The sequence below is a fragment of the Citrus sinensis genome, chromosome 7, assembly GCF_022201045.2.
Source record: "Citrus sinensis cultivar Valencia sweet orange chromosome 7, DVS_A1.0, whole genome shotgun sequence".
Taxonomy (NCBI): domain Eukaryota; kingdom Viridiplantae; phylum Streptophyta; class Magnoliopsida; order Sapindales; family Rutaceae; genus Citrus; species Citrus sinensis.
The window spans coordinates 28,094,193-28,115,396 of NC_068562.1; the positions used below are offsets into that span (position 1 = coordinate 28,094,193).

General features: G+C 34.6%; 1 protein-coding gene, 1 long non-coding RNA gene and 1 other non-coding gene across 10 annotated transcripts; 2 read left to right on the top strand and 1 right to left on the bottom strand.

Annotated features, from left to right (window-relative positions):
* Window positions 1-2,978, bottom strand: LOC107176643 (chaperonin CPN60-1, mitochondrial-like). The gene is made up of 11 exons (XM_015529448.1): window positions 2,916-2,978; window positions 2,726-2,809; window positions 2,522-2,611; window positions 1,601-1,657; window positions 1,145-1,222; window positions 946-1,041; window positions 757-856; window positions 577-651; window positions 376-450; window positions 185-263; window positions 1-103 (listed from the first exon to the last, which is right to left on the bottom strand). The coding sequence occupies exons 1-11, from the start codon at window positions 2,976-2,978 to the stop codon at window positions 1-3; spliced, it is 900 nt and encodes a 299-aa protein (XP_015384934.1).
* Window positions 2,979-3,395: 417 nt separating this feature from the next.
* LOC112497925 (uncharacterized) lies at window positions 3,396-20,647 on the top strand. 8 transcript variants are annotated; one of them, XR_008056497.1, is made up of 6 exons: window positions 3,396-3,723; window positions 4,556-4,685; window positions 4,812-4,873; window positions 4,970-5,055; window positions 19,402-19,502; window positions 20,327-20,647. It is a non-coding gene; the product is annotated as an uncharacterized LOC112497925 (long non-coding RNA). The 8 variants fall into 8 exon arrangements; XR_008056500.1 differs by having other exon boundaries at window positions 4,975-5,055; window positions 19,399-19,502; XR_008056495.1 differs by having other exon boundaries at window positions 4,975-5,055.
* Window positions 15,942-16,048, top strand: LOC127898962 (small nucleolar RNA R71). Its single transcript, XR_008050730.1, has one exon. It is a non-coding gene; the product is annotated as a small nucleolar RNA R71 (small nucleolar RNA).
* Window positions 20,648-21,204: the final 557 nt, after the last annotated feature.

A 21,204-nucleotide genomic window follows, 5' to 3' on the forward strand; every position in this document is an offset into this window, starting at 1 on the left:
TCAAAATCCACAGCTTATATAATAATCCACATCGATAAACCGTTGAGCTTCTAACGTTATGGCCAACGCCAATGATCTGTAAAAAAGTGACTGCGCAAAAGCACTAAAAGTATTTCAGGCATAGATATTAGAATTAGCAATAACAAGAATTTACTTATGAAGATGATCAAAATACTAAACTTACTTTATTAGTCCTGATATCTCCGTCATTATGAATTTAAGTGAATCGACATTCCCTGCCTTGACCATATCTACATATTCGCCTGGTACAACAGAAACAATGAATTTCTAACTCAAATTCTCAATGAAAACATTATATAAATTCAATAAATTCTATTTATTTATTTACTTTTCTTTATTATTTGATAAACATACCTTTAGCTGGATCGTATCCATGGTCAAAATTGCCATGTTCTAATAGCTTATCGACAACAGCTATCCCATCGAATCCTGCCGTGGAAGCAATTGAGTAAACAGGCATCTACAGTTACATGCTAAAATTTTTGCAAACGATTTTTTTTTTTTAACGAAAAAGATAAAAGCTGAAAACATTATACGGTTGTAAAAGCTGAAAACCAAGCTTTTGATCAGATTTTGCAACTTGCACTTTGTCCAATTCCTTTGAGGAATGTAGAAGTGCCACCCCTCCACCTTCAATTTTATCATATTGCAAGCACTATGATTCATCAATTAATCCAACAAGATAAGAGCCAAAAAAAAAAAATGTAAAGATATAAAAAAGGCTCTAATAATTACCAGGTACTGTTCCACTGTCCGTTGCAGCCTTGGCATCTTCTAGGGCGTTTTGAACTCTTTTATAGTTTTTATCCACTTCCGCTTTACTAGCTCCACAAATCTTTAAAAAAAAAAGGAATAAAAACTCATCCAAATATCTTTTCAATAAGGTGTTGAGCATCCAAAATAAATGTATAATTCCAACCAAACCTTAAAAACAGCTAGATTTCGAGAAAGCTTTGCAAGTCTCTCTCTTGCAAACTTTACTTCACAATCATCTTTGCTCTCATTAATTTTAGATTTCAACTGTAGCAACGATCATAAGACCATGTTAAATTGTTAATAAACATAATGGAGAACCTAATGCATTGTTGAATAATATGTATAAAGAAAAGAAACCACAACTAACCTCTTCACATCTCTCTTTGATCTTTGCCTGGCTGCCAAACCCACCAAGGATAGCTGTCTCATTATGTGATGCTCTAACCTGTAACGATGGAAAGGGCTAAGTACATATTTTCAACAAAAGCTACCCATGACATAGTATATAATACAAAGCTTTTGTTTGGCATTATGGAACAGTGGTTTTAAAATCGAACAGAAAAAAGCTCAGATTTTTCAAATTTATTGGAGTTGGGTAAACATAATTTTTCAAATTTCACAGTTTGTTGAATAATTCACATATCTAATTTAGTGTGAATTGCTTGAAAATGTTTCATAACCGTACATCTTTAAATGATAGGTGTATAGATTTACCAAATATTTTAACAATTTTGCTTAAGTTTGGACAACAATACTAAACAGAGCCGAGCCGAATACAAAACACAACAACACACACACACACACACACATATATGAATCTTACCTCTTTGCTTGAGCCAAGCATTTGTGGTAAAAAATTCACACGGTCTTCAGTTAAAACCTAAAATGAAAAGTCAGAAACAAACTGATTTCTCTGTTGTATCACCGAATGAACATGTACCTTGCCTCCTGTGAGAATGGCAATGTCTTGCATGATTGCCGCTGTAGTATCTTGGCTTGTGAGTGGTTTGATAATGCAGACCTTCATTCAATTCAAAAACCAATCTTCACACACACACACGCACACATATATATATATATGTATGTATATGTATATTGTTGAAGTGTGAGCTTCGAAAATGATTTCCAGAAGATCAGCTATCATGTCGGTTTGAGGCTGTAATAATACACGACATGTCAACTGAAAATCATGCAAGCCCGTATGACAAATTTGTTTTGTCAGCTACATCCAAATAATTAAAGCATGCGCACATCACGTGCTTCTACCTATTCTATACGGTGTTAATAGCTGTCGTTTTGGGCTTATTGTGGTCAAGAGGCCAGCACGTGTCCTCAAGTTTGTTATTTTCAGTCATTCAAGTGGGAAAATTCTCGGTTTTGTTTGCTGGCTGACAACGGATCTTTCTAGAGATCCTTAAGCTTGTATATATGGTCTTAAGGGAAGCGAAATCAGCGTGTTAAATGCTGGTTACTTCGTCTTTAAACTTGTATCTTGTTCTCGGTGATTGAATAAAAGCTGCCGCTCTCTTCTTCAGTGGATGTAGGCCATCTCCAGGCCGAACCACTATAATTTGAGGCTCTTGTTTTGCTTGTTTCTGATTTGTTTTTGTTTGAGCGTGTTTAATTGCTGTTTCTATAACAAATATCAGAGTGTTCAGTGAGGTTTTGGGGATTCTTGGTTGGTTGATTTCCAATCGAGATTCAACATATATATATCTCTATGTATATGAACAATACTTATTACCTTGCTTCCAACATAATTCCAATCTAGCATAAGAGATCCCGCCTCTTCTTGATCAACATTCCGGGCAATAATTACTAAAGGTCGTCTAGTCTATAAAATAAAAATGGAAAAAGAAGAAAAGGCAGAAGCAAACAATCAACTGACCAAGTTGTTAATAAAAAAACATTAAACTTGTATACGATTTGTATATACAGACCCTCTTACATAGCTAGTTGATGCAATTGCTCGACAAATGTCCTCATTTGAGATTTCACCCTTATATATTAATATGAATGGATTTTTCAACACCTGAAAAAAAAAAATGAAACAATTACTTATTGTCTTAATAACACAATAATCTAATTGATTACTAGTGTATCAAAGTTTAGGGATTTATATATATTGCAATGCTTACACATGTTTCCGTCTTCTTATTGGTGATGAAGTATGGGGATATAAGACCCCAATCTAGCTTCATTCTTTTAACAAACAAAGGGGAAATGATTGAAACCCTCTCTTGTTCAATTTAAAAAGTAATCGACACTACTAGAAAAATGGTCTTTACTAACACTTGTCTTGTGACACTTTATTAAAAAGTATCAGTAATTATATATATATTTGGGTCATTTTTGTGTTTAATAGATAAGTATCACAAATTACTGATTTTATGGTGTCAGTAGATTAAACATAAGACGTTATTGACACTAAAGTATTAGTAATTGAAAAAAAAATCAATTTTTGTTGTCATTACTACTCGAACCCAAGGCATGAAAACCATGACTTTTAATGTCAAGCAACAAACCATCAAGCCAAACAAATTGTTTATTATTTGATTAAAATATTATATTAAATTAATATATAAAAACAACAATATAAAAGCAAAAAGAAACCTTAACATCAACATAAACCTAAAATCTCTAACTTGTAATTTTAGGGTTAGCCGCCTCATCTCTTAACCATCTCTTTCTTCTTCATACATCTAGAAAATCTCTCATTCGACTCTCAAATGCAAGATGCCATATGAAACCCTAACACCATTGCTCAAATTCTAAGACTCATACCATACGAAACCCTAATAAGCTACATCGTGTTATAGAATATCCACTATGTTGCTACGCCAAAAGCTCCGAAAACTCTCTTTAGATCTCCACCTTTTGCTCTAATGACCACCGTGCGCGAGTGTACACATCTCATCGCACTTCAGTTTCTGAATTTCTTGGCAGGTAAACTTTCATCTTATTCCATTAATTCAATCTTCGACTGCCATAAATCTAACAAATTAAAAGGATTACGGTTATATCATTTAAATTCACCGACTTGGCAACTCGTTCTTTCTTTCTAATCTTTTCTCTATTGGAAATTTGTTGCATTGTTCACTCCTCGTTAGAGAGAGAAAGAGGAGAGGGAGGGGTTGTGATTGTGGTTGTAGTTGTGGCTTTGGGAACTGTAAGTTGCGAACTGTTGGGGATCATCTCATCTAATAAGAGAAAGAGGAAAATTTTAAAAAATTTAAAATAATGGATGAGGTGACTACAGTTGGAGATGCAACGTTGTTGAGGAGTGGTCAAGCAACGTCGTTCTTGGATTCTCCTCCATCATTGCTGTGGCTATTCTTCCCTAAAAACCTCCCTCTGATCTTTACTTTTCTCGCCTTTGCTCTTGCTTAGTTCCTCAAGATCTTCATCTCGTCCATTTAATTGTCTCCATTTTTATTGTAATTTTTTCCAGCATTTCTCTTTATTTGATTGGTTACATATTGCAAATTTTGTTGACTTGATATTTTCTCTGCATAAAAAATTAAATTTTTTAATAAAAAATTAGATTGACCTTTTCATTAGGGGTTGGCGCTACAAAATGCCCTCTTTTTCATTGTGATTAATCTCTAATTCAAAGAATTATAGATGTATGATATAATAAATGTTAATTGAATAGAAATTTAGTGTAGGCTAATGTAATTAAGGAGTTGTTCTTTTGAAATAATAATATCTCAGTTATTTTTTTTGAAATAATAATATCTCAATTATTTTTTATGTTTATTCTATATGTTTTTGCTAGATGCTCAGGTATAAAGAAAAGAGATGGGATTCTAAAAGGATGCTTGATTTGGGTGGAATGCCTTGGTCGCATTTTGCTACTGTGTCGGCTCTAACAGTAGCTATTTGTATGGATGTGTGTGTGTGAGTGGGTGAGTGTATATATGATCATCAATTTCAATAAAACATGCATGATATATGATAATTTTTCAGCTTATTGAATAATTACTTCTTATTCTTGACTTCCTTTCTCTATTTTTTTTCCTTTTTCTTTTCAGAAAAATATACACATTATCGTAGATTCCTCTGCCATGTGCAGACTAAGACAGCCCAACACGAGGTTAAAGCATTAACTTGTGATTTTTATTTATGAATATAGTGATATTTTTGGTAAAAAGGTATTAAGATTAATGATATAAGGCCTTTGTTTGTAAAGTCTAGGTTTGTGAAACTCAAAGGGGGTGGAACTATATGAATTAAAGATTGCCTTAGAAAGATAAAGAATATGCAAAGCTTTAAGAGGTACATCTCTTAATTGCCTTGAACTCTATATTTCTTGTGAATATTCTAAATTAGTAGCTGCATCAATATAATACCTAAAATGTTTTATTATTTTAGTAGAGTATTTTGGAATGAGTTGACACTAATTGCATTATGCAAAAAGTGTGTAATTATCAAGAGTTAAATGTTTTACTCTCACACTTAGGCTTGGTGGCTAAAAGACATAATTGCAAGCCTTTTTTTGAAAAAAAAATACTATGTTGTATTAGATATTAAATTTTGTTATGAATTTGTTTTAGCTAGAAAATCATTGTTTTTTATATAATGAGAAATAAACACACTTTCTTGAAATTAGATGTTATATTGAAAACTTGAATGCTATAATTTGCTCTCTCACTCTCTCTTATTCATATATATAAGAAAATGAATTCATCATCACATTTTTTTTTTAAATTTATATCTATAGTTAAATATATTTTACCTTATTTCTAATCAAATGAGCTACAACATTCTTGTTCTCTAATTTTCCTTTAAGATAATTGAGTTTATATGTTCATAGCTTATGAATATTTTTACTTTCAAACAAAATATGTTTATTTCTATCAAGTTTTGTCTCTATATTGCTTGTTAATTTATTTTCCAACTGTTCGAATTTGGCAACCAATTTCTTTGCCTTTTTCTTTTATTTGTTTGCATATATGGTTAACATGTTTAAAGTGTTTCTTCTTCAACCTATATCCCTAACCCATCAAATTCATCGACTGAAGAAGTTGTCATTGAATGAAGAAGTTGTTCGTGATAATGCATGATTGCAGTACTTATGCTCATGGAGTGAAAAAATAATAATCCTTCTAAATTTAGCTTTTAGATTTGGTAAATTTAGCCCTTAAATTCAGCTACGAGTAGAATGAATTTGATTGGATAATTGTTGGTTATTTTTCTTATAAGCAATTACTACCAATGACAATGTGTAAGTATACACAACAAGTAATAAAGTGATAAGTATTCAAGATCGTCTCCACAGGGATTGATGTTACTCAAAGTGTTAAAGCAATCACAATAGTACAAATCAACTTAGAACCAAAGCAAACAAGTGTAAAGTGATTTCTAAAGTAATTGAGGATTGTGAAAGAATTAAATAAAATAATACCTTAACGAAATAAACTAGGTTAAATGTATTTGAGATTCAATTGAGATTATAGTAGTTGAATGATCAAACTCTACTTATGATGTGACTGTTGTTTATCAAATTAGCATCAGTTGTTATAGGAGATGCTGCAGCACTGGGCAGAATAAATCTGCATCCTCAGCTATCGCATATTGGAAGTCTCATATCCATAAATCTATTAACAATGACCAGTTGTTGATATACTTATGGTACGGCAATATAACTTTTAATCTCTCCACCCTACAAGGTGATCACTTATGTCTAGTGTGTCACAAATCTTAACTTCAAGTATTGCCCTTATGGGATTCAAGATAACCTAATCCGGGAAACTCAATGTAAGATCAAGTAGTACTCTAATAATATCCGCTAAGACATGCCCTTTTGCTGCTCTATCTTAATTGAAACTATTAAATAGGTGGTCGACTGAAATAACAGTTATATTTATACAAAACTATTAGAGTAAAATGCTACAGCAGTGCCATAACAACATATAAGAACAGTCAAGAATCCATTGGATTATTTGTCACTCAACTACAGGTAAATTTAGTTCATAATGTAAATGAGACAAATAAACATAAATATATTGATCTCGGAATACATCAAAACAATTAAAGGAAGAAGATAAATATAAGTTTAGCACGATGAAAGACAAATCCAAATAATTCTGCACGATTCTCCAATGTTGCCGAAACAACACCCTTTAATTTTGATCTTCTTCTTCTTTCCTTTGTAATTATTCTACTGATAATTCCTTGCCGCATTTCCATGCGTTGCACGTCCCCCTATTATATTGCAAATTAGGAAACAAAAGCCCACGAACGTGCATGCGTTAAATTAGGAAACATGCGTTGACCCGCGCCTAAGTTTTCTCCCGCATTGCTCCCAGATTACTACAACACGAGTTGCTCTAAGCTCTGCAACATCACTGCGTTATTCCCGGTTGTGCTTTTCTTCTTTTGTGGCCATCTTGTTTCCTCATCTCGCTCATCTAATATCTCAGCATCCCCTCATGAATTAATAGTTTCTGAGAACCTACAGTTATGCACTTGTTTTTAGCACAATTACTTTGATTTAAGCAAAACTTATTAAGACTCAACTAAAATGAATGTTTATGCAAACTGTAACCAAAATGTAATAAAAACACCTTATTTGTTCTGTAAGTGATCTTGATTCAAGTCTTGAATTGATGTAATAACTCTCATTTCTTAGAGTTATCACACCCCCAAACTTAAACCATTACTTGCCCTCAAGTGATGACACATACTAACACTTCCCACAAACAATCATGCACACAACTTTAGCTCTTTTATCAAATTTGTAAGGATTCTTTCACCTTCAGATCACAATCCCAATCATACAAAATGACCATAGTAAATCAGTTCTAGACTTAAACTTCTTTCTGTCCATAGTGTGTGTGTGTGTGTGTGTGCTTCATTTGATTGAATTTTAGATATGTTGTAACATTACCAAGGGACTGCATGAATGTCAGCAGTGATAACACTTCATTCATAGATGGGGTAGCATAAATTTCATATACTCAAACTGTGATGTTTTTAACATTGATAAACTGGGGAGTAATCAACCTCCTCACTGTAACATATGTGAATGTCAATCACTTGTAATGATAACACCCAATTACTCAAACCATGCCCAAATCAAAGTTGTTACAGTAATATTCGCAGTATAATCTTATCTAGAGGTATCTTTTACTCAAAGCTAAACATGAGGCTCATGAACAGACCTGGCTATTCAATGCTTTAGATAGAGGATTTTTTTTTTTTTTGGAGATTTGTTTCCTGCAGCATTGCTTATAACTCTCGCTATTTTTTACCTCAATTCTGCATATAGGGTACATACTCAGATCTGGTTACTCAACAACTTGAGTCATTGGAGAAGAGTTTATTTCGTAGATATCACAGTCAATCAACTTGCTTCTTCTTCCAAACTGAAGATATGTTCTATTCTTTTGGCTTTGCTCTAGTAGTCTCATACAATTCAACCAAAGTCTAAGTGTTGGGACAAAATTTCACTTCTATCTATAACTATCTCTACTTGGCATTCTCATAAATACTGAGTAACACTCAATTTATCTTCATTAAGTTTTCAAATCCATACACAAATATTAGATAACAGAGCTTCACACAACACAAACATAAATACATGCATTCGGAAACACAACCCCCCCAAACTTGAGAGTTGATGTGTCCTCACAAGTATACATAACAAAGGCACACGAACCGATAAGGATATGGAAGAACTTAGAAAATACCACACACATGAACAACAGAAAAAAAATTTTAAGAACAAAACTAGTAAGGAAAAAGTACTCCCCTGTGGTGGTGACTGCAGCACATGACGGGATGCTATCAACGCTTCTTGGATGCACTGCGCAACTTATCCTTTGGTGAAACTTGTGGGGAAGTAGCTGCCAATGTCTTTGTCTTTTTCGTCGCGAGGCTGGTGAGAGGAGTTGTGGCTGAGGTTGCTGTAGCAATACCTTTAGACATACTGCCTTTTCGTTTACTGGATTGTCTCGGACTGGTGCGAATAGGCTGGCTAGGAGTTTGTTGTGGAGGAATTTGAATTGATGCATCAGCTGCTTGGCCCTCAGCTGTAATGGCAGCAATGACCACAAGTAGTTGCTTGGTTTGCTCATGTGTAGGCATAGCTCTGGCTGCTGCAGCAGCCAGGTCGGCATCGACTTGCTCCATTTCATCATCAGAGGCTGGAGGTGTTGCCATTTTTGCTTTACCATTGTCCTTTCTCTTTCCCGCAATGACTGGAATAGACAGCTCCTCTTCAAGGTCTTCCTCCTCATCTTCTTGAATAATGTGTTTTTTCCTGGTTTTGGGCTGGGTTGGGATAGTTGGTTCCTCACGTTCTTTCTCTGAATTATCCTCTGCCTCTGTGGGTGAGTTGTCAGTTTCAGACTTGTCACCGTCTTCCTTAGGTGGGTCAGATGGTTCAGCATCTTCTGATTCTACCTCTGCTTGTGGTTCGACTGCAGCTTTATCTGCTGGTTCATCTGTGGCAGTGGCTTCTTCACTGGCTTCTGCTAGAGCACCTGTGGTGTTGGTGTCAAAATTGTACTGTTGAAACAGTGAATCAGGCAAGTTCCGATGAGTACGTTTCACGTACAGAGCAAATTGTCATAGTTGGTTGTCCAGGTGCTGTAGAAAACTCCAAAACTGATCGTTTTCTCTCTGCTGAGCTTTCACACATTGAGTTATACTTGCGCTGAGTGCCTGGATGGTCTATTCTCAGCCAATAGCTCGTCTTGCTCCTGTTACAACAGCTGGTTCAGTGGTTGTTCCAGCACTCTCACCAACAACTCTCTCAATGGTACGTGCCGTAAAGGCACCATCATTCTTGACATGGTCATCTCTAGCATCAAAACGAACACCGAAAACTACACATATACTGGTGATGAGTGAAATAAATAGCAAGGTAGCAGTCCGGTGAGTCTTGACTGCACAATCCCGAATTTCTTTGGTGATGATGCTACCCATATATATGGGAAGCCCTCAAACAATGACATATAACAAGACCAACCTCTCTTGTGAAACCGTAGTAGTGTGAGTGGTGGGCATAAGCCTAGATTTCAGAAATTTAACCCACACCTTAGCAATAGGTTTCAAATATATCCTATTAACTACACGCCCTTTTTCGTTAGCCCATTATGCCCCTTCTATTGTAAGAGTTTTGAGAATGGTATTTCATTTTTTCGGGGTTAATTTCTCATGCAACTTGGCATATTCACATTTAATTTCAGCAGGTAAATTATAAAAAGCATTTATAACGAGGGAGTCTAATGGAACAAGTGTGTTTCTTACCCAGATGTTGTGCTTATCAGGGCTTACTAAATTGGCGTAAAATTCTTTGACTACTAGTAGCACAGGATCTCGAGGGTGGTTGCAAAACTCTAACCATCCTCCCTTTGCGGCAGCATTATGAATTGTTTGCACAATTCCAGTGAGTTGTTCTGGAAATTGAAACTCTTTTTCTTCTAGAATCTTACACGGCTCTATGAATTCTTCATATTTTTCTTCGGCGTGGTAACTTTGGAAGCGTGACGGATCATTGAGCCAGCTGGCTGGTTTCTTATACCTCGGCATTGCTGTAACAGTCACGAATTTAGGCTAATGATCCTAAGAGTAAAAAGAGAAAATGAGTTTAAGAATTATGAGAGTTGTACTTGCGAAAGAGATGGGGAATAGTGTCGTAGAGCACTAAGCACAGTGACTCCTTTTTATAGTGGACTTTAATTGAAGATAAATACGGTAACCAAAGATAAATGAAGGAATAAAATATTTTGAAATTAATGTGCATATCCCAAAGATATCGGCTAGTAAAATTTAGGCATTAATTTTGGAGATTTATTTACAATTTCTATCCACGTCTATGTCTTCATCTGTCATGATTTATCTCCAACGGTAAGTGAAAGGCTTCACTTTGTAATTTACTGTAATGGTAAAATTTGCTGCTGTAGCACCCATTCGCTTACTTTAGCAACGGTAAATACTTCACACTAAAAGTGTCTGACACATAGCTTACCTCTGCACTTTGCCACCATACAACCTCACTTGTCAATATGGAGTTCAATTTTTTTCACATATACTTCCCACAAACTAAAATTAATTCTAAGATTAAAATTAATTAGATCAAATGGTAGCAAAAGTAAAGAATGAAATAATTTGAAAAGATAAAAGTAAATAGCTAGAATGAAAGAACAAAATTAAATGAAATGGTAATGAGGGAGAGTTTGTCAACAAAACCAAAGGAGATCAAAATTGGTTTTGAAGTGGCTGTCTCCACAATGGCTTGCCTCCCATAGAGCGCTTGATTTAAGGTCCTTCAGCCTGATCTTCTTTCATTGTTCAATAGTTGGGTTCTTTAAGGAGTAACACCGCCTTTGAACAATTTGCTGCTGGATGTATGTAGTGTTTAACCCTGTGTCCATTAACTTTGAATTCTTGACCTGTTTGTTCATCGAGAAGATCAATAGCTCCATGAGGATAAAATTTTAACAGTTTAAACGGGCCAGACCATCGTGACTTGAGCTTTCCCGGAAATAATCTTAGTCTTGTATTGTGAAGCAACACCAATTGTCCAAGGTTGAATTGCCTGTACTGAATATGCTTGTTGTGCTAGTGTTTTGCCCTCTCATTATAGATTCTTGTATTTTCATATGAAAATAGCCGTAATTCATCAAGCTCACAAAGTTGGAGCTTCCTGTGTTTTGTTGCAGTATGCATATCCCAATTTAATTTCTTCAGTGCCCAATGTGCTTTATGCTCTAGCTCTAGTGGCAAATGATAAGCTTTTTCATAAACAATTCGGTAAGGGGACATGTCAACTAGAGTTTTGTATGCTGTTCTATATGCCCAGAGAGAGTCATGTAAGTGTAAAGACCAATCCTTCCTCGTTGGGTTCACCATCTTTTCTAAAATCTTTTTAATTTCTCTGTTAGACACTTCAGCCTGACCATTGGATTATGGTTGATATGATGTGCCTACTTTGTGTTTGACTCCATATTTTATCATTGCTACAGCAAAGATTTTGTTGCAAAAATGTGTACCATCGTCATTAATAATTGCTCTAAGAGTGCCAAATCTGGAAAAAAATATTTTTCTGAAGAAAAGCCACTACTGTTTTAGCATCATTGGTAGGTAATGTTGTATCTTCTACTCACTTGAAGACATAATCCACAGCAACAAAGATATATAAGTTCCCAAAGGATTGTGGGAAGGGTCCCATAAAATCTATTCCCCATATATAAAAAACCTCCACTTCTAGAATGTTGGTCAATGGCATTTCATGTCTTTTAGTTATGTTCCCTGTCCTTTGGCACTTATCACAACATTTAACAAATTCATAAGCATCTTTAAAAATAGTAGGCCAGTAATAACCTGATTGCAGAACTTTAGCAGTTGTTCTATGACCACCAAAATGTCCCTCATATGCTGCAGCATGGCATGACTCTAATATGTGGTGTATTTCTCCTTCGGAAGCACATCTTCGTATTACTTAGTCTGAGCATAACTTGTATAAATGTGGATCATCCCACTGATAACTTCTAACATCGTGAAGAAATTTCTTTTTCTCCTGAAATTTCAGCTCATGTAATAGCATTCCACTTACTAAGTAGTTAGCAAAATCTACATACCATGGGGGTCCTGACTGCTGCAGCATATGTACTTGCTGTATTGCCAATAGCTGTTCATCAGGAAATGTTTAAGTGATGCCCTTCTTTGTCAATGTACTTGTGTCTGCTTCCAACTGTGACAAGTGGTCTGCCACTTGATTCTCAGTCCCATTTCTATCTTTAATTTCCAGACTAAATTCTTGAAGTAATAAGATCCATCTGATTAATCTTGGTTTGGCATCCTTCTTTGAAATTAAATATTTGATGGCTGCATAGTCTATGTAAACAATTACCTTAGTACCCACCAGTAAGCTCTGAATTTGTCAAAAGCAAATACTACTGCTAGCAACTCTTTCTCTGTAGTGGTGTAATTGATCTGAGTTTGAGTGAAAGTTTTGCTTGCGTAGTATATGGAATGAAAAACCTTATCATTTCTTTGCCCTAATACTGCTCGCACATAATGATCACTAGCATCACACATCAGTTCGAATGGTAAAGTCCAATCTAGAGATATAACTATTGGAGTAGTGATCGGAGCTTTCTTTAATTCTCCAAATGCTTAAAGGCAATCTTTGCCAAAGCGAAAAGGGTTGTCATGCTCCAGCAATGAGCATAATGGTTTAGCTACTTTGGAAAACTCCTTAATGAATCTCCTATAGAATCCAGCATGACCCAAAAAACTTCTAATACCATTTACTAAAGTTGGAGGTGGCAGTTCATCTATGACCTCTATCTTGGCTTTGTCCACCTCAATGCCATTCTTGGATACCTTATGTCCCAACATTATTCCTTCTTGCACCATGAAATGACACTTTTTCGAATTGAGTACTAAGTTGGTCATCTCACATCTTTTAAGAACTTCTTCTAAGTTGTGTAAACAATCATTGTATGTTTCTCTAAAAAATGAGAAGTCATCCATGAAAACTTCTAACTTCTACTCTACCATATCAGAAAATATAGACATCATGCATCTCTGAAAGGTTGCTAGAGCATTGCATAACCCAAAAAGCATTCTTCTGAAGGCAAATGTTCCATAAGGACAAGTAAATGTACTCTTCTCCTGATCTTCTGGAGCTATAACAATCTGGTTGTAGCCTGAATACCCATCTAAGAAATAATAGCATTGTTTTCCAGCAAGTCTGTCCAACATCTGATCTATGAATGGAAGTGGAAAATAATCTTTCCTTGTGGCTTTGTTGAGCTTCCTATAATCCATATATACTCTCCATCCAGTCACTGTTCTTGTAGGAATAAGTTCATTCTTCTCATTAGCTATGACTGTTATCCCTCATTTCTTTGGAACACATTAAACTGGGCTCACCCATGAACTGTCTGATATTGGGTATATGATTCCAGCATCCAACCATTTGATGATTTTCTTCTTCACCACTTCTTTCATAATAGGGTTCAACCTTCTCTGGTGCTCCACCGAATTGCTGGAGCAATCTTCTAACAGGATTTTATGCATGTATATTGATGGGCTTATCCCCTTTATATGTGCCATGGTCCATCCAATTGCTCTTCTGTATTTTCCAAGCAAATCTACTAGGTTCTGTTCTTGACCTGCATCCAAAGTAGACGAAATTATTACATGTAGTGTGTTATTTTGACCAAGATAAGGATACTTCAAATGTGAAGGTAACAGTTTTAATTCAAGACTAGGAGGTGATTCAATAGATGGCAAAGTTGTTTTTACTTCCCTGTCTGAAAGATTCAGGTGTTTAATAGACCTGTTGTGCCTATCAGATTGTTGTTTGTCCATCCAATTTGTTTGAACTGTTGCAATATCTTCCTCTTCGACATCCTCAAAGGTGGTGACTTTATCAATTGCATTACTGCAGCATTTGTCCATTCTGTCTGCTACAACAAAATCCACTACACTTAGGAAATTGCAATCTTCTACTTCATCAGGGTTCCTCATAGCCTCTAGTACATTAAATGTAACTTGCTGATCATTCACTCTCATGGTGAGCTCTCCTTTCTGCACATCTATCAAAGTCTTTCCAGTTGCTAGAAAAGGTCTTCCAAGTATAATGGGTACCTCTTTATCAGCTTCAAAGTCCAGTACAATGAAATCCACAGGAAAGATAAATTTGTCAACCTTCACCAGTACATCCTCTATTTTTCCTTCAGGGTATACATGAGATCTGTCAGCTAATTACAGAGTGACTGTTGTTGATCTGTATTCCCCTACTCCCAGCTGCTTAAATACAGATAATGGCATCAAATTAATATTAGCTCCCAAGTCACAAAGTGCTCTGCCAGTATATCTAGTTCCTATAGAGTAGGGTATTGTAAAACTTCCTGGATTTTTCACTTTTGTAGGAATCTTGCTTTGGAGTATATGACTACTTTCCTGTGTTAAAGCAACAATTTCAAACTCTCCCAACCTTCTTTTTCGTGCCAAGATATCTTTTAGAAATTTCACATAATTTGGCATTTGTTCCAAAGCTTCCACAAAAAGTATATTTATGTGTAGTTGCTTCAGCACTTCCAGGAATTTACTAAACTGCTTGTCTTATTTTTGCTTCTGGAACCTTTGTTGGAAAGGTGGTGGATGTCTAAACTGCTAAGTAGCTTCAGGAGTCTCAAAATTTGTTTGTTTGGTTTAGTGCATGTTGTGGCTACTGGTGTTGCAACTTTTTTTTCAGTAAGTCTGGTTGAATTTCTTCTGCAGTTGCTATAGCTTGGCTCATATAACCAGTGTCTTAATGGATGACTTGTTGTAACATGCTTCCATTTTGAGGGGGTTTTTGTGCTGAGTTGAATTTCATCTCATTTTTTGTCACATCAACTGGGGTATCAACATTCTTTCCAGATCTCAAATTAATTACCTTGCAGTGTTCTTTGTTATCTCTTCTAGGGTCTTCTGTGTTGCTAGGTAAGCTTCCTTGAGTTCTGCTGCTCATTGATGTGGCTAGTTGTCCCATTTGGTTTTCCATGTTTCTCAAGGATACAGCTTGACTCTGCACAATTGCTTCATTCTTTGCAATGTACTCCTTAATCAGTGTTTCCAGTGAATTGATTGGGTCTTGACTGATGTGCTTTTGCCCTTGACTTTGCTGATGAAAACCAGGTGGTTGTGTGTTTCTAATTTGTCCATTTAATGCTGGAGCATTTCGATTCTGACTGCTCCATGAGAAATTTGGGTGTTGTTTCCAGCCAGGGTTGTAAGTATTAGAATATGGGTTATTCTGAGGTTGTCGATTGAAATTACCCACATAGTTTACTAAAGCTGGATTTCCAGGACAATTATCAAAGTCATGTTCTTCACCACAGTATACGCAAGAAAGTTCAGCAACTTGCTTTACTGTTGCTGGAACATATGTCATGGCTTTTACCATGTTAGTCAATGAGGTTACTTGTGTTGATAAGGCTGTAATTGCATCTATGTTATGTACCCCTGCTGATCCTCTTGTGGCTGGTTGCCTGGCTGAGGGCCACTGATAATTATTATTGGCAATTCTCTCCAGAATTTCATAAGCTTCAGTTTAAGATTTGGATAACATGGCTCCATTTGCTGAAGCATCCACTATTAACCTTGTACTCAGATTCAACCCATTGTAAAAAATTTCCAATTGAATGCAACAAAGAATACCATGATGAAGACACCTTCTGAGCAATTCTTTGAATCTTTCCCAAGCATCGTACAAACTCTCATCTTCAACTTGATGGAAGGAAGTAATCTCATTCCGCAACTTTACATTTTTTGTAGGTGGAAAATATTTCATTAGAAATTTATCAGCTAATTCATTCCATGTGGTAATGGAATCAGATGGTAACGAATTTAACCATGTTCTTACTCGATCTTTTAAGGAATAAGGAAAGAGCCTCAGTCTTAAAGCATCTTGTGTTGCTCCAGCAATCTTGAAAGCATCACTTACTTCCAAGAATAATTTAAGATAGTGATGAGGATCTTCATTTGGCAATCCATTGAATTGACTAACTGTTTGTAACATTTGAAACATCACTGGCTTTAACTCAAAATTTCCAGCTTCTACTTCAGGTCTGATGATACCAGGGTGAACAACTTGAGAAGTTAACACAATATAATCTCTTATAGCATTGTCTCTGTCGCCAGCCATGTAAATAATATTGTTATTGCCTGGTTGTCTCCGATAAGCATGTTCATTCTGCTCTTCTTGAATGTTGACTGGTTGTAAGGTCCTGTGACGATTCAAATTTCCTGTATCCTGCAAATTATTCATGCTTGAAGTAATTTTTGAATTCCTTTCTTCTCTTCGCAATCTCCTGACAGTCCTTTCAATCTCAGGATCGAATTGGAATACCTCAGATCTGTCTTTGCGCATGCATGTACCGATCTACCAATAAATAGAATAAATTAAATCAAATTTGGCGCTATCAAGATTTACTACACACTTCAAAATATAAACAATCAATCCCCGGCAACAGCGCCAAAAACTTGTTGGTTATTTTTTTATAAGCAATTACTACCAATGTCAATGCGTAAGTATACACAACAAGTAATAAAGTGATAAGTATTCAAGATCGTCTCCATAGGAATTGATGTTACTCAAAGTGTTAAAGCAATCACAATAGTGCAAATCAACTTAGAACCAAAGCAAACAAGTGTAAAGTGATTTCTAAAGTAATTGAGGATTGTGAAAGAATTAAATAAAATAATACCGTAACGAAATAAACTAGGTTAAATGTATCTGAGATTCAATTGAGATTATAATAGTTGAATGATCAAATTATCCTTATGGGGTGACTGTTGTTTATCAAATTAGAATCAGTTGTTATAGTAGATGCTGCAGCACTGGGCAGAATAAATCTGCATCCTCAGCTATCGCATATTGGAAGTCTCATACCCGTAAATCTATTAACAATGACCAGTTGTTGATATACTTATGGTACGACATTATAACTTTTAATCTCTCCACCCTACAAGGTGATCACCTATGTCTAGTGTGTCACAAATCTTAACTTCAAGTATTGCCCTTATGGGATTCAAGATAACCTAATCCAGGAAACTCAACGTAAGATCAAGTAGTACTCTAATAATATCCGCTAAGACATGCCCTTTTGCTGCTCTATCTTAACTGAAACTATTAAATGGGTGGTCAACCGAAATAACAATTATATTTATACAAAACTACTAGAGTAAAATGCTACAGCAGTGCCATAACAACATATAAGAACAGTCAAGAACCCATTGGATTATTTGTCACTCAACTACAAGTAAATTTAGTTCATAATCTGAATGAGACAAATAAACATAAATATATTGGTCTCAGAATACATCAAAATAATTAAAGGAAGAAGATAAATATAAGTTGAGCACGGTGAAAGACAAATCCAAATAATTCTGCACGATTCTCCAATGTTGTCAAAACAACACCCTTTAATTCTGATCTTCTTCTTCTTTCCTTTGTAATTATTCTAATGATAATTCCTTGCCGCCTTTCCATATGTTGTACGCCCCCCTTTTATATTGCAAATTAGGGTAAACAAAAGCCCACGAGTGTGCATGCGTTAAATTAGGAAACATGCGCTGATCTGCGCTTAAGTTTTCTCCTGCATTGCTCCCAGATTGCTACAACACGAGTTGCTCTAACCTCTGCAACAACACTGCGTTATTCCCGATTGTGCTTTTCTTCTTTTGTGGCCATCTTATTTCCTCCTCTCGCTCATCTAATGTCTCAGCATCCCCTCATGAATTAAGAGTTTCTAGGAACTTACAGTTATGCACCTATTTTTAGCACAAATTACTTTGATTTAAGCAAAACTTATTAAGACTCAACTAAAATGAATGTTTATGCAAACTGTAACCAAAATGTAATAAAAACACCTTATTTGTTCTCTAAGTGATCTTGATTCAAGTCTAGAATTGATGTAATAACTCTCATTTCCTAAAGTTATAAATAATCGCAGTTTTAAAGTATTTGAGATTATTCAATTATAAGAATAAGTTGTCTTGTAATAAGATGCCTTGTGTATTGAAGTATTTGGATTGTGTAATATATATTGATAATATTTAAATGTTATGAAAGGTTTTGCAATATAAATTGATTTTTGTTGTTATTTCTCACTGCCTTTTAATTTTATCAACAAATCAATGGGCAACATGTCATTTTATATTATTATTTTTAAATAATAAATAAAATATTGATACCAGTAACAGTAATCACAAACACTAATATAATATTGTAATATTATGATACTATGGTGTCATGATTTTGGTGATACTATAGTAATAGTAATCACTAACACTATACTCGTGACACTACAAATAAGTGTCACTATTTTTCTGACTGCTAGATTACCGACACAATTAGTAAGTGTCACTAAAAATAATTACTGACACTATTCTAATGTCAATAAAGACAATTGTTTTAGTAATGCGAGCCCCCACTATAGTTTTCAAATCAATTGAAACTCCACTAGTGTTACAATAATTGATTTTTTCGTTAAAATTTTAACGGTTTCAATGGGTTTTAAAACTTGAGATGGGTTTCCATTCTTTCAAACAAATAATTCAACAATCAACTTACAAAGACAATGAATAAACACTCATTTCTATATCTTCCTATAGCCTTAGCTACAACCTATCCAATCTTTCTGTCACCGTTTGTTGCTGTTGTTCCAACCTTTATGTAATAAAAGTACCGGCTTATTGTCATATGAAATTATTTCATATGACAACAAACTAAAGTAAGCGAATTAAAACTCATAAAGTAAATTCATGAACCTGAGCAATTTCGTCAGCTGAGCAGACCACTCGTGCTCTCCCATGTAAGGCCATGTTTGGTTGACAAGAGATGAGTTGAATTTAAAATCCTTAATAATTTCTTTTGTTTGGTTGGAATAAACTGACCTGAAATTATTTTCCATAGACATTTAATTTTTTTGTAGTAAGGAATTCAGTTTCTTTTATGAGGTGGTAGGAATTCTAATTCCATAACTTAAAAATATTTAAATTGTCATTTGTAACTCTATTATATTTTGAAATTTTCACTTTTACCCTTACTTAAAATTTAAAAGATGAAACCCTAAATTATTTCCTATCTTACGATTTCTCCCCAACTAGCAGCCCCCTCTTTGATTTTCATCCATTTGCACAACCGATGCCATCGATTCATATCCGTTGCTATTGATTCATCTGAAAATAAGAAGAACAAGATGAAAACAAAGGTAAATGTTGTGATTTCTTAGATTTATTTAGTTGTTGATATGTTGATTTTTTTCATTTGTTAAGTTTATGATTCTGTTTGGTTGTTGAGAAAATTATGGCTGAGTTACTTTTGTTCTGTTTGTTTGTTGAAACTAGACTTGATTAGTTTTCTTAATTAATTAATGATGGCTGAGTTTATTGAACTAGCCTTGATTTGTTTGTTTGTTGAGTTTATGATTCTGTTTGGTTGCTAAGAAAATTATGGCCAAGTTATTTTTTTTTTTTTTTTATTGAACTAGCTTTGATTAATTAATTATGGCTAAATTTATTGGAGTATCCTTGATTTGTTTGTTTGTTGAGTTTATGATAATGGGAATTAGTACTGCTGATGTTCATCTTTGAGTTTGTTGAGTTTGTTAAGTGCATAATTATTTCAATTAGATAACGTTTTAAAGAATTTGATGTGCCTTGCCGTGTAAAAGGTTCCAATTTTCATTGTGCCAATCATAAACAAATCTATGGCTATCGGGTAACAAGTTCTAAGTTTCTTCCACTGCATTCTTTCAAATTTTATCATTTTGCATTTATGAAATTATATAAACTTATCTCTCTGAGCTTCTCATCTTCAATTTTTCTTCTAGTGCATCATTATTATGCTTGATGTGGAAATTATCTCTATAACTTAATCATATTTACTTTTGATTTTAAAATTTATAATGTTGAGTGTGGACCTCCTTCATTGTCAATTACTATTAGCCTGTAACTTAAGCATTTACATTTCTCAAATTATATAAACTTGTCTCTCTGAGCCTCCCATATTGAATTTTTCTTCATTACGAAGCAGATGCCATGTGATCCTTTTGATGAAGTATTTGATGCTGTAAATGAGGTGGAATCACTTGAAGTAGCATGATAACTAATATAGAAACCTCAAAAGGAGTGGAATACATGAAGGACAAATTTAGCACAAAAGATGTATCATTAATGGAGAGCAAGTAGACAGAACACATGGAAACTCCTTAAAAAAAAATTGTTATGTTTTGTTATTACATTTGCTGGATTGTAGATGTAATATTTGTTTTTGACTTCAGAGATTTTGTATTCTAGTACATCTTTCTTAATCGTTAAATGTGATAATGTGATATCGATGTTTTATTTTATTTTATCACTTTGTCCATAGCTCTATTTTTGGTTTGCCTCAATTGAGATTTGGTGTTCTTTACTGTTAATTTTTGAAGTTATATAATGTGCATTATAGCAAGATTACCAATGTTACTTAATTTTTGTTGGTTGATGCTTAAAGTTTCTAGTTTTTATGGTTGAAAAATTATTGCAACTACTTTAGTCTTTAAACTGGAGATAGTGGTGGTGTTTGTGTGATCAGCTTGTAGGACCAAGTGTTTCTGTTTTTTGGTTAGTAAAGTTCATATCTTTATTGGCCTCCACAATTAAAAAGAACAAATAAATTATCTTGTGTGCATGCTAGAGGTGGCAAAAATAATCGCCCGGTCCGGACCCGGACCGTATCCGGGTGTTGTGGGCCGGGTATGAAGCCGGGTCAGTCTTGGGCATCACTTGATAAACCCGGAACCCGGATTTTATTAAAAAAATATTATTATAAAATATATATTATTTTAAATATTTATATTTATTTGACTCATTTATTATACATATATAAAGTTTTAAACACTTAAAGTCTATATTTTCATGTCAAATTTTATT

Bases quoted from the DNA above. Each gene is read 5' to 3' on its own strand.
- LOC107176643 (XM_015529448.1), bottom strand. From the start codon at position 2,978: ATGAAGCTAGATTGGGGTCTTATATCCCCATACTTCATCACCAATAAG. The intron at 857-945 runs GTTTGGTTGGAA...TTTTTTTTAAAG, and splicing joins GAAATCTAGCTGTTTTTAAG to ATTTGTGGAGCTAGTAAAGC. The intron at 264-375 runs GTATGTTTATCA...CTGTTGTACCAG, and splicing joins TGGATACGATCCAGCTAAAG to GCGAATATGTAGATATGGTC.